The 14,479-nt window shown below is 41.7% G+C and overlaps 1 protein-coding gene across 1 annotated transcript in view; it reads left to right on the top strand.

Moving 5' to 3' along the window:
• Nucleotides 1-14,479, top strand: part of MAP2K1 (mitogen-activated protein kinase kinase 1) — a 30,829-nt gene that overhangs the window by 8,309 nt on the left and 8,041 nt on the right. Inside the window, exons 2-5 of the mRNA XM_075273177.1 lie at nt 8,716-8,926; nt 9,216-9,362; nt 11,236-11,313; nt 12,781-12,832. Coding sequence (XP_075129278.1) covers nt 8,716-8,926; nt 9,216-9,362; nt 11,236-11,313; nt 12,781-12,832 — 488 coding nt within the window. The remainder of the gene's footprint in view (nt 1-8,715; nt 8,927-9,215; nt 9,363-11,235; nt 11,314-12,780; nt 12,833-14,479) is intronic.

Genomic DNA, 14,479 nt, shown 5'->3' with positions numbered 1-14,479 from the left:
TGGTGCAATAGTCTGGTAGAGAGCAAGGCTTTCATTGCTGTACATATCTGGACAATCTGACAGGTAAATTATACATAAAAGCAATTGAATGTATGTTTCGATCCATGCAAGTAGAAAGTGGGGGAGGTGTGTTTGACTTAGGGGGGGGCCGTAGTGTAAGGATGTACTTGTTATTTATGTTGCTTAGCAACAGAGACATTGGAAACAAGCCGAATCCTTATAAATACTACTCTTCAAATGTCTCTCCACCTACAGAAACTATTAACACTCCCATGTCTATAGACAAGAGCAAGGATCTCTTCAATTGTGTTTACAAGCAGAAATCCTGCAATATTTTATTTAAGTGCAAACAATGGCTTCATGTCACCCCATCGCACAATGAAAACTGGGAACACAATAAGATTTTGCTTCTTATTTCTTCAAGGTGAATGCACAGCAAGAGTTAATAGGTGTGTATACAGATTGACAAGATGAAACTACCCACGCTGTGCCCACATCACCCACACAAGCTAATGTAATGGGAACGTGAGCAAAAAAGGAAACGTGGCAAAACATTGAACTGTAGTTTAGGATTAGATTGAGTGAAAGGGTTAACCCAGTAGAGATGCTCTGCAAATAACTGGGTACAGCCAGGGAAACTCTGTACAAGATCATGGCATCTGGTAATCCCCTGGACATTCCTTTGACGGATTGTCAGCGGCACATGGGGACAGAAGCAATGCACAGTCCATATTATCGGGACACATACACACTAGGGGCAGTAAATTAGTAGTCACTAGGGGGCTACTCGTCTGTCTTTTTCCCTGTTTTTACCTCCATGAAACACTGATTTTACTGGAGACTTCAGGAGTAAGGATGTGTCCACACAGATCTATGATGCAGATTTTCCACAGTGGATTTGTGTGCAGAAAATATTCTGCAAAGTGGATGAGAATTTAATAAATCTCACGCAAGTGCGGTGCGAAATATCTGCAGTAAATTGACCTGTGATGAAGATCTGCAGCATGTCAATTAATGCTGCGGATTTTGACGCTGTGAAATGCTATAAATTCTGCAGATTATGTGCAGCATTTGTAGTGTGAAAAATCTTTTAGTCTCATGTGATTTAACATTAAGAGTAAATCCACAAAGGATGAGAAAAATCCACAATTAATCTACGACAAAACCTTCGTAAGTCACGTGGATTTGTCATGGATTTTACTGTGATTTGTTGCAGCTTGCAAAGTGAATAGTGCAAGTGGTGAAATCTGCTGTGAAACGCTGCAGTTTAAAGTGAATATTGAGATTACCTGGTATTTTACTTTCCTTGAGTCTGAAGACAGCACAGGCGGGATATGTGCTGTCGTAGGACAAAACGGACCTGACATGCCACAGATTTAGAATGCACTTAAAGTCCATTTTTGTCCCAATTCTGCAAAAAAATTCTTTTTAGTAATATTTGGATAAGATTTTGCAAAATCTCACTCTGCTGCTAATGTAAATATTGCAGATTTTTCCACCAACAGTTTTAGGCCGAGGCCCCAGGGGACGGAAACGACGTTGTACAGTAAATGCAAAGTGGGTGAGATTCATGCAAATCCTATGCCCACGTTGCATAAACGCAGCATTTTTTTTTTTCAGCTAAAGCCAGGAACGGATTGAGCAGAAGGGAGAAGAATAAGAACTTCCTATATATTTCACTTATTTCTTTAGTAGCCATTCTTGGCTTTGACCAAAAACTACTGCCAAATCTGCCATAAAAAACACAACATCCAGCCTTAGCTTTCAAATGTTTATAATGAGTAGTAGATTAAATTTAACCGGTGAATTATTCTGTATGGTAAAAACTGTTTTGTAGCCCCCCCCCCCCCTCCCCTCCCCATAATAAAGTCAATGCATTAATAAAAATAATGCACTTACGGTAATATGTACTGCATTGATTTTTCAGTTGCAGCAATTTCTTGCACAAATCTTGCTCATGTGAATGTACCCTTGCTGTGCAGTGGATACAAGTCAGCCAATAGCTGGATACCATCCAGTTCTTCTTGTAAAGTGCTGACTCTATTCCAGCAACATAAGGGCTCATTAGTTTGGTCAGGAGACGACACCGGCCTGGGATGTCATTTTCTGCGTGTAGTTAACATGTCTGATAAGGATCCAGTCATTAATTACGGGGCTATTTATGGTCTTGCAGGCTGTTGTGGAATAGCTTTATATTATGCCATTATCTTTATTACTATTGGTTATTCATTACTTTATTCTGACTGTCCTCTTTGTAAGATGCTGCTGCAATAATCACATTTTTTCTGTTAAAGGGGTTCTCCAAATCCCTGTTAGATAGAAGGGTCCCTTGACAATATACAGATCACAAAGAATCGCCTTGATAGGACTAGCTGTTACCTGTGGGGAATCCTGGTAGTAATTGTTCAGTTTTCCTGCAACACCACCACAGGGGAAAGGAAGCATTACACAGTGCTCATTCCTAGGATGTCTGTGTTATGCAGGATTGGATAGGTCCTCCAGAGTCAATGACACTCTTTCTCCAATCTTGCCAAGGGGTAAGGATCCTGAACCCTGTATGTTTACCTAGAATTCATTAATATGGTATATGAAACTGGGTCTTCTAGTTGCTTGAAGGATCCTTTTGATACTTGAAACCTGGTAGCACCCAACAGTGTTCACATGGACTGCATCAAAACAATGACCATTTAATTTCAGAGTCATATACTGTTCTTCTGTAATGTACCCAATACCACCATTACGAACACTGCACACAATCTGACAGGCCTGCCAGCACTTAAATTGTTGTTGTCAAGTCAATACTGCACAATGGCCATCCATTTACATAGACTTCAATGTAAAAAAAAAAAAAAGTCCAAATAAATGTTAGTCTATTTGGAAGCATACAAGTCTGGTATATTACCGTGATGGCGAACCTATGGCATGCGTGCCAGAGGTGGCACTCAGAGCCCTCACTGTAGGTACCCATCCGTGGAACAGATTATACTGTGTGGGGCCAGTTTGCAGCAGATTACACTGTGTGTGGGCCACTGTGGAGCAAATGTATACTGTGTATCGACCACTGTGGAGCAGATTATACTGTGTGGGGTCCTCTTTGCTAATTTTATTACATAGTATCTGTTTTATAACAGACAAGTGATATTATTACAGACCGTCCGTAACCGTATACAATTGTGGATCCGCACATTATTAAAGAGGACCTTTCACCACTTTTGGGCACAGGCAGTGTTATATACTGCTGGAAAGCTGACAGTGCGCTGAATTCAGCGCACTGTCGGCTTTCCCGATCTGTGCCCGGTGTAAAGAGCTTACGGTGCCGGTACCGTAGTGCTCTATGGTCAGAAGGGCGTTTCTGACCATTAGCCAGGAACGTCCTTCTGCCTCGCGGCGCCAATCGCGCTGTACTGTGGAGCGGGGAGGAACGCCCCCTCCCTCTGCTCACAGCGCTCGTCCATAGACGAGCATTATCAGGAGCGGGAGGGGGGAGTTCCTCCCCGCTCCACAGCACAGCGCGATTGGCGCCGCGAGGCAGAAGGACGTTCCTGGCTAATGGTCAGAAACGCCCTTCTGACCATAGAGCACTACGGTACCGGCACCGTAAGCTCTTTACACCGGGCACAGATCGGGAAAGCCGACAGTGCGCTGAATTCAGCGCACTGTCAGCTTTCCAGCAGTATATAACACTGCATGTGCCCAAAAGTGTTGAAACGTCCTCTTTAAGGTTAAATTGCCGTGTTGGCACTTTGTGAGAAATTAGTGGGTTTTAGGTTGCAATTTGGGCACTTGGTCTCTAAAAGGTTCGCCATCACTGGTATATTATGTTTTTGTGTCCCTTAAGAAAAAAAATAAAAATTGAAAATATTTATTTATTTTTTCACATTGATGTAAACATTTGCATCTGTTTTGCATCTATTTTTTGCATCTGTCAAAAGGATGTGCTAATGATTATAAGAACTTGATGTGAATAGAGGCTTATACTGTTAGGCCGGTTATAAGACCCTTGTTGCTTCCATGTCAGCTGTACAGGGAAAGATAAAGCACTGTCCCCCAATATGATAACCCTGCAGCGGAGTACCCAGACCTCAGCTTCTTGTTGTTTCTAACAGCAACTAATCTAGGTTATAGGGGGTGCAGAGGTAGCAATTGCCACTGAGCCCTGGAGCCTTAGGGGGCCCAAAGACCTCTACAGCATAAGAACACAACAGTATTATAGATAGCACATGGTGAGTGGGGGCCCATTGTATAGTTTGTATTGGGGTCTAGGAGTTTCAAGTTATGCAAAGTCTGTGCCTGAATATAGATCTGGACAACACAACTCTTGACGTTGAGAGATATTAATAAAAAAAATTGCAGATAGAATATAACTGCTGACAACCTCTCCGGAGTGATGGATATGGACATATTTGTGCGGTGGTAATAAATTACAATTTACCTTGTGACGCCCATTTTGTCTGTATTTTCTTTACCCTTGCATGTATTGTACTCCTAATGTGCACTCCAGTCTATTTCTAGAATGATATATGCCTTCACTCCTTATAGGTGTACTGTTCTATCAGTATTACACCCTGGTTAGTGTTTATAAGGAATGGCTTTTCCCCTCTGTAGTAGTACAGTATGTGATTTATGTGCTTTAAAGAGTCCCATATATCTACATTTTATCGATGCTCATCTCTAAACTAAAGTGATTTTCTAAAAAATTTTGCTTACCCCATACATAGCTAGTCTGCATCTAAATTTAAAAGTTACTATTTCCGGTTTTCTGTAGTGACTTGACTGCATAATACTATATTACTTGTATAATAATTATATTAGCTCTTCTAAGCTCCCCCTGCTGGTGCCTGCATGCATTGAAAATATTACCTATAATATGTATGTGCAGGGGGGGTAAAAATACCTGTATCAGAAAAATAGAATTCAGACCACTGTAAAGATATATATATATATATATATATATATATATATATATATATATATATATTGTGTATATCTCATTGAAATGAATCCGTAAAGACTTTTTGACCAATTTAGGCCTTATTTGGTTAGGCCGGATTATATGGACCATATTATAGCGGCAAATCTACTAACCCAAACTAGCAGCGCCATAAATCCCTTATGATATTACTACTGAGGTTATGAGACTTGGAGGAATTTGTGTCCATAGTACTATCTGTATAATATGGCCACATTTTGGCTAACTAGCCCTTAAAGAGGACCTTTCACCACTTTTGGGCACATGCAGTGTTATATACTGCCAGAAAGCCGACAGTGCGCTGATTTAAGCGCACTGTCGGCTTTCCCGATCTGTGCCCAGTGTAAAGAGCTTACGGTGCCGGTACCGTAGTGCTCTATGGTCAGAAGGGCGTTTTTGACCATTAGCCAGAGACGTCCTTCTGCCTCGCGGCGCCAATTGCGCTGTGCTGTGGAGCAGGGAGGAACTCCCCCCCTCCCGCTCCTGATAATACTCGTCTATGGACGAGCTGTGTGAGCAGAGGGAGGGGGTGTTCCTCCCCGCTCCACAGCACAGCGCGATTGGCGCCGCGAGACAGATGGCCGTCTCTGGCTAATGGTCAGAAATGCCCTTCTGACCATAGAGCACTACGGTACCGGCACCGTAAGCTCTTTACACTGGGCACAGATCGGGAAAGCCGACAGTGCGCTGAAATCAGCGCACTGTCGGCTTTCTGGCAGTATATAACACTGCATGTGCCCAAAAGTGGTGAAAGGTCCTCTTTAAATTAAAATGAATGCATTAAATGCTGGATGTTAAAGGGATTTCCATTACATAATGTGATAGCATATGCTAGCAATATGAGTTTGAATACCCCTTTAACTAAAAAGCTGTTGTGTAGTTTGGACATCCACTTCTCTTAGGAGCCTGATAACAGCTGATTGAGGTAGGTCTTGCTGTTGCGGCCATTTGTGCTTTGAGGTAGATTTTTCTTTTTTTTCCTTTAGTTAGAACAAGTGTGTCAACCATGTAGGCCCTCTCCTCGGTACTAAAGCTTCATGATTTTGTAGGCCATAGGCCTGTAGGAGGCTTAAGTGTGGATACTTATCCACTCCCCAGCATCTTCCACTTTCTTTACCTGCTTTGGGAGCTTTGCTGTGATGTATGTGGGCCTGGAGTAGAGAAAGAACGCACCTGGGAGCAAGGAGGTAAGTACTGGCTGGGGGTACATTTAAAGAGGACCTTTCACCTCCCGGGGCACATGCGGTTTTATATACGGCTTTCACGTTCTGCGCCCCTGGTGAAAAGCTATCGGTGCCAGTACTGTAGCTCTTCACTGTCAGAAGGGCGTTTCTGACAGTCAGTCAGGAACACCCTTCACAGTAGCGTCTATTGCGCTGTACTGAGAGAGCGGTGAGGAACGCCCCCCTCCCCTCCTGATAGTACTTGTCATCGCTGGGCGGTAAGCAACACCCCCTCTCAGAGTACTGTACTGTGAGGAATGGTGTTCCTGATTGACTGTCAGAAACTCCCTTCTGACAGTGAAGAGCTGCGGTACTGGCACCGATAGCTCTTCACGGGGGGCATAGAATGGGAACGCCGATAGTGCGCTGAATTCAGATTTCTAGCAGTGTATTACACTGCATGTGCCCCAGGAGGTGAAAGGTCCTCTTTAAGCTATATGGGGTCACTGGTGGGGGACATTAAACTGTATTGGGCCAATGCTAGGGTTATTTAACAACTAATTGGTATATAATTTTCAAGGCCTTTCAACTGCAATTTTTTTCTTAGCTTGGCGCATTTGCCCAGCAAGTTTGAGACCCCTGGGTTAGAGAATACATACGAATACATACAGTTAGGGCCAGAAATATTTGGACAGTGACACAATTTTCGCGAGTTGGGCTCTGCATGCCACCACATTGGTTTTGAAATGAAACCTCTACAACAGAATTCAAGTGCAGATTGTAACGTTTAATTTGAAGGGTTGAACAAAAATATCTGATAGAAAATGTAGGAATTGTACACATTTCTTTATAAACACTCCACATTTTAGGAGCTCAAAAGTAATTGGACAAATAAACATAACCCAAACAAAATTTTTTTTTTTTCAATATTTTGTTGCGAATCCTTTGGAGGCAATCACTGCCTTAAGTCTGGAACCCATGGACATCACCAAACGCTGGGTTTCCTCCTTCTTAATGCTTTGCCAGGCCTTTACAGCCGCAGCCTTCAGGTCTTGCTTGTTTGTGGGTCTTTCCGCCTTAAGTCTGGATTTGAGCAAGTGAAATGCATGCTCAATTGGGTTAAGATCTGGTGATTGACTTGGCCATTGCAGAATGTTCCACTTTTTTGCACTCATGAACTCCTGGGTAGCTTTGGCTGTATGCTTGGGGTCATTGTCCATCTGTACTATGAAGCGCCGTCCGATCAACTTGGCAGCATTTGGCTGAATCTGGGCTGAAAGTATACCCCGGTACACTTCAGAATTCATCCAGCTACTCTTGTCTGCTGTTATGTCATCAATAAACACAAGTGACCCAGTGCCATTGAAAGCCATGCATGCCCATGCCATCACGTTGCCTCCACCATGTTTTACAGAGGATGTGGTGTGCCTTGGATCATGTGCCGTTCCCTTTCTTCTCCAAACTTTTTTCTTCCCATCATTCTGGTACAGGTTGATCTTTGTCTCATCTGTCCATAGAATACTTTTCCAGAACTGAGCTGGCTTCTTGAGGTGTTTTTCAGCAAATTTAACTCTGGCCTGTCTATTTTTGGAATTGATGAATGGTTTGCATCTAGATGTGAACCCTTTGTATTTACTTTCATGGAGTCTTCTCTTTACTGTTGACTTAGAGACAGATACACCTACTTCACTGAGAGTGTTCTGGACTTCAGTTGATGTTGTGAACGGGTTCTTCTTGATCAAAGAAAGTATGCGGCGATCATCCACCACTGTTGTCATCCGTGGACGCCCAGGCCTTTTTGAGTTCCCAAGCTCACCAGTCAATTCCTTTTTTCTTAGAATGTACCCGACTGTTGACTTTGCTACTCCAAGCATGTCTGCTATCTCTCTGATGGATTTTTTTCTTTTTTTTCAGCCTCAGGATGTTCTGCTTCACCTCAATTGAGAGTTCCTTTGAGCGCATGTTGTCTGGTCACAGCAACAGCTTCCAAATGCAAAACCACACACCTGGAATCAACCCCAGACCTTTTAACTACTTCATTGATTACAGGTTTACGAGGGAGACGCCTTCAGAGTTAATTGTAGCCCTTAGAGTCCATTGTCCAATTACTTTTGGTCCCTTGAAAAAGAGGAGGCTATGCATTACAGAGCTATGATTCCTAAACCCTTTCTCCGATTTGGATGTGGAAACTCTCATATTGCAGCTGGGAGTGTGCACTTTCAGCCCATATTATATATATAATTGTATTTCTGAACATGTTTTAGTAAACAGCTAAAATAACAAAACTTGTGTCACTGTCCAAATATTTCTGGCCCTAACTGTACACAGTATAGAAGTATAGAACATCATTATATAATTTTGAGTGATTAGATATTGTAGTACTGATAGGGTTTCCATACTGTAGCTTCTATGGATGGTCCACTGTTGATACATCTCAGCTTCCTGCATGTAGACCATAGTCACGCACTTCCAGAATTTTTCAAGACTCTGTAAAGATCACTTCCACTTTTTGCTGTTACCAATAGGTACATACAGTTCATTTCTCAATGTTTGGTTTGTTTGTTTTTCTTTGTTTTTTCTTAGGACAAACCTCGAGGCCCTTCAAAAGAAGTTAGAGGAGCTAGAACTGGATGAACAGCAGAGGAAGCGCCTGGAAGCTTTCCTCACCCAGAAGCAAAAAGTCGGAGAACTGAAGGATGATGACTTTGAAAAAGTTTCCGAGCTTGGGGCTGGAAATGGTGGTGTGGTCTTTAAAGTTTCACACAAACCATCCAGTCTGATCATGGCTAGAAAGGTGAGCCATTCCATTGTCATTCTCTTGAAGAGTCAGCAAATGTAATATACATACCGGTACGTAATAAAAAAATCTTAGAAATGTAAGCTGTTATGAATCCAAGTATGAATGGTTCCATTTCAGTTTGGGGTGATCTCAACAGATATGTTTGACAGATGCTATGCCATAAATGCAATCTGGTAACCATAAAAGGATTCCTTCAGGGTTATTTAGGGGAAGACACAATGTTCATTTGGCTACACCAATGTAAAACATTGGTTTTCTCAAATCAGGTTATTTCTTCTTACAGTTGATCCATCTGGAGATTAAGCCAGCAATCCGAAACCAGATTATACGAGAGCTACAAGTCCTGCATGAGTGTAACTCGCCATACATTGTGGGCTTCTATGGGGCATTCTACAGTGATGGAGAGATCAGCATCTGCATGGAGCATATGGTGAGTTCATGGATGACATACAAGAACACAGGCGTAAAATAATTGCAAAATAGTTAACCTAGTTATGAGTAAAAAAAATGTTTAAAAAAAAAAAAAAATTCTAGTTGATATTAAGTTAACATTGACAAATTGCTGATAACCTGAAAGCGGGCAGACCTACTGCAGTAAACATGTACAGCCACATGCTCAGCCTTCAGTGACTGCATGAATTTAAAGGCAATACTTCAATGTCATTGGCAAATTCGTACTGTCATTGGCCCCTGTGGGCAGCCAGGTCTTTGACTGCATGCGGTTTCCGGAGTATGTAATGTTAGCCTAAGATCTGATTTATTTATACCTCTATTAAACCAATGTCTGTTTAGACAAGAGCTGCTATCTAAGTCCACCAAGCAAAAGGGAAACCAGGCTTGTGAGAGATAAATAAGTACTAACATTAGGTTGACTGCCACAGACCCACCAGGGGCAACCCATGGGGGATGAGATTTTTACAAACGTCACCCACATACTGTATCTAAAGTCTGTAACACAAAGTGTCCTACGCTGTAGGTTTTAAACCTGAAGCATGTCAATGTAGGTTTGGCCTTCAGCTTTCATCTTATGATGGGGAGCACACTGCTGAATATATACGATGGACTTTCAACAGCGTGTCTGTCCCATGTGGTCTAAGTTTATTGGGTACAATGGGGTATAAGTTACTGTTCTACCTACACCAAAAAAACTAGCGTAGAAGTGGTGCATTTTTGGTGCATGACCCATATTTGTGACAAAGACGTGCAACTTACTTTCTCGCTTTTCTGCCCCGCTCACCACATTTTAAAGGGGCTCTATAATTGGGAAAGTCATTTTAACTAATCACATCCTTGCATAGCCTTTAGAAATGCTATTTCGCACCTACCTTTAGTATGTAAATTGCCTCAGTGGTTTTCGATCCGTTTTTATTCATATGCTAATGAGCTTCAAGCCAGTTGTGACTTCTGGCTACCTTCATAGCTGTCGTTGTTTTAGAATTCTGCAACAAATTAGATTTTTCTTTTTCCTGGCATGTTTAAAAGTAGCAAACTACCAATTTGGATTAAAGGTGTTTTCCAATCCAGTGTGTCAGCATGTTGACTGGAGCAGATCAGATAATATGGAAATGCCTGTACACAATCCACTGATGGTTAGCCGTGTGTTTACAGAGAGAGTGACCGTCCTTCTTTGGCAAATGCTTCAGCTCTGCATGTTTATAATATAACTATGTACGGATTTTCCTTAGTAACAGCTCAGTTAGAGGGTTACTATGGAGAATGTTACAGCCTGTTTTATAATAAAAAAAAGCTATTAGGGTAATAAGGTATATTACAAAAAACGGTCACAAAACACCCCCCCCTCTCCCGACACAATAGGAGTTACATGTTAAATAGCACATCAGGCACCAAAACTAACTGCACTTGTTTGGGAATGGTGGGGGCTAGAGAAAAAATTCCAACTGTGTTGGATTCATTAGAGTGCAACCTATTCATGGATGCTAAGAACTAGAATTGGTGGAGGTGGTGAAAGGTCCTCTTTAAGACATTGGGTTACCTCTGCCTGCCAGATTTACTATTGTTCATGACAGAAAACTGGCAAGAGTTACTACTGAAATCTACACCAGCCCTCGGCTAGCATAGACTTTAATTTTGGCGCATATGACTTTTTAAGATATGCCAGAATTACTAGAGCCTCTTAATAACTCTGGCACTTCTTCCACCAGCGGGGGTGTTGATTTAGATTATTGTAGAAATCTTAACAAATTCTTCCCAATATATTTATCAGGGCGTGGTTCTGATGAGTAATAGTCGCATTGAAATGCCATTTATTGAAGTGCTGTGCTTTTTTCTCTTCCCTCCACCAGGACGGTGGGTCACTGGATCAAGTGCTGAAGAAAGCCGGAAAAATTCCAGAGAAAATCTTGGGAAAAGTCAGCATTGCAGTGAGTATCAATAACCAATCTATGTCTATATGTACATTACACTTTGAATAGATTTGTTGTTCACCTATCTTTGCAGGCCAGTTTTGCTCTGTCTTAAAGGTAACTTCACTAAAAATGTTAACAACCTATTTTTAAAGAGTAAGATTGTTCACATCAATGTTATTTTAGTGCACTTATTTTAGCATATCAGATTGCGTTTTCTGCATCTGTTCTGTAGCTCAATGCACATTTGGTTTAAAATGAAGTGAATGTAAAACATATGGCGGCTTATACAACTCAGTCTGCTAACATACCATGCCATGATGTACCACTGATGGAGGCTGAGCCTAACACTCTTAATATTGATATTGCTATTTTGGTATGAGGTTTAACTGGAATATCTGATCTAAGTCTGTATTCATGTGCTGGAAGCCAGTATGCCGACTACAGTAAGATATTGATCATGATTCAGGATGCTGTACACGTAGTTTGCACTGTTTCCATTATTATATGGGTTGCTAGGGTGGTTTGTTTTAGATGATATTTTGGGGTTATTGTATTGATAGTATTTGGTCCGCACTTTCATCAGAGGGCTCCTTTGGTGAACTATATCCTGTGTCCATGTGATAACACTCCCTCACATAAAACAATTACATGTCTTATAGTCCATGTAGACATATAGACATGTCAGGTTTTTCTGTCCGCTTGAAAAGTCGGACATCTTTACAAGCGGACAGTGAAGGATGGGCACGGAGTGCAATAGAACGCACCCGATCGCCATTTAAATAAATGACAGGTGTCACAGACACAGCTAGTGTCTGCTCCTAATGTCCGTGAGAGATTTTGAGCGGATACTAGGAGCAGACACTACCTGTCGGACACAGACGGTAGTGTGAACGCTCCCTTAGACAGGGTAGAGGGGATATCGTCACTCCATAGGGAGAGAACCACCATTTAGGTGTGTGGAGTCTTATTAAGCCATGAGCGCTTCACTGTGCAAAGGATTGGATTATTTGACTGAGACTCTGTCTTCCTAATTACATCATGGAAGATAGACTTGTACATTCTCAGTCAGCTCCCTCTATTGGCGTGCATACTTGAGGCACTGGCATCCTAATTACATCATAGAAGTCAGATTTGCATATTCTTCCCATGTTCCTTTGCACAGTGGAGCGCTAATGACTTTATAAGACTCTACACACCTAAATGGTGGTCTCTCCCTATGGAGTGACGATATCCTCTCAACCCTGTCAGTATAGTAAGACAGAACTACTGTAGTGTAAGGCAATAAGTATTATGATATCTATCTATCTATCTATCTATCTGTATAGATTTAGTGACATTTTAATGTAGGTCTTAAGGCACTTCTCATAATTGGTTAAATACACTTGAAACTAGACGGAGAAGACCATAGAGACTTTAGGATTAATGCTATATACCATGATATTGTGTTACCAATCTCACGCTGCCATGTGTTTTTTTTAATAGGTGATAAAAGGATTAACTTACCTGAGAGAGAAGCATAAAATCATGCATCGGGGTAAGGAAGAAACGCACACATTGATGTAACTATACTATACCTTGATAGGGAGGGCAGACTGTGGGGAAAGGTATTACCATGGTCAGCACTCCTGACATGTCTGCCATACATACCTGCATTTCACATAACCATTTTGGAGTGTCTGGTAATATACCTGACAACTGGATGTATCGCTACGTGTTCTGAATGTGGCGAGTCAGGGGTGCACAACCTGTGGCACATGATTCTGTTCTGTGAAGTTTCCATCCACAGAAAAAAAAACATGGCTGTCAAAATATCCAGCAAAGCTGTTCCTGTATAGGTCCACTGGCCTTCCATGATACACTGGGGTAGGCTAACACTCAGTTGTCCGCTTATTCTTTCATTTCCAAGAGGCATAACAGAAAAATAACACAATGAAAAGTGCTGCAGAATTATTGTTTCATGGGGAATGGAAGTATTTACAGAAAGGTATATGCATAGAGACCTTACATGTCCTCTTATCTGGGTTGTCTGGGTCTAGGTATATCAGCACCACATCTGTCCATGGCTTGTGTCTAGTATTGCAGCCTAGCTCCATAGAATTGAATAGGACTGAGCTCCAATAGCACACACAACGTGTGTCATCTCCTTCAAGGGATTATATCATTAGAATACCCTTTTTAACTAAATACATGTAGGAATAGCCTTAAGAAAGCCTTTTCTTCTCTTACCTTTATTATTCTGATCCGTGCCACTGTTCCTGAGAAATATCTTCTTTCTTCCATATGTAAATGAGTTTTCTCGCAGCACTGGGGGCGTTCCCTTTGCATCTTGAAAACTCTCCAGCGACGCCTCTGCCCTTCTTCTCCAAACAGCCTCTTCTCTCGCGCTCCCATCGCATCTTCGTCCAAAAGCGCCGACTGCACATATCCACCGGCCATTTTATGGTTGTGGTCGAACGGGAGAGGTCACAGGAAAATGGCCGACAGACATGCGCAGTCGGCGCTTTTGGACGAAGACACGATGGGAGCGCGAGAGAAGAGGCCGTTTGGAGAAGAAGAGAGATGCGTCGCTGGAGAGTTTTCAAGCTGCACAGGGGACGCCCCCAAACTCATTAAAATATGGAAGAAAGAAGATATTTCTCAGGAATGGCGGACCAGAATAATAAAGGTATGGGAAGAATAGCCTTTCTTAAGTCTATTCCTATGTGTATTTAGTTTAAAAATATGGTATTCTAATGATAGAATTCCATTAAAATAGCAATATTTCCCCTATGGTACTACAGATTTTATACAAATTCTGAGTGTTGCTATTTTTCTGTTTTGTCCCATCTTAAGATTTTTGCTGTCATTTCCAACCAGATCTGAAAGAGACTGTAGATGCTGGAGTAAAGCTCTTTCGTACATATTGTTAGTTCATAGATGGTTTAGCTCCATGCACGTGTAGCAGTCATGATGTGACTTGATGTTTTATTGCAATATAACGTAATTTACCTTATGTCGATTTGAGTACGCACCTCATCTGCTATGGAAAAAAAGAGCAATACTCATGTTGCATCATACAGATTTGTTTCAGAAGAAAATAAAATCAGGATTTTATCCATCAGTAGAAGACAGGCAGCGTTCAGGCGTATCCGTACAGTCATACATCCAGGTTATGAAATGACAGTAGATCAGATTGATCACT

Source organism: Leptodactylus fuscus, chromosome 5 (assembly GCF_031893055.1).
Source record: "Leptodactylus fuscus isolate aLepFus1 chromosome 5, aLepFus1.hap2, whole genome shotgun sequence".
NCBI lineage: Eukaryota > Metazoa > Chordata > Amphibia > Anura > Leptodactylidae > Leptodactylus > Leptodactylus fuscus.
The sequence above is the reverse complement of the archived record's forward strand: the minus strand, read 5'-3'. Positions and strand labels throughout refer to the sequence as shown.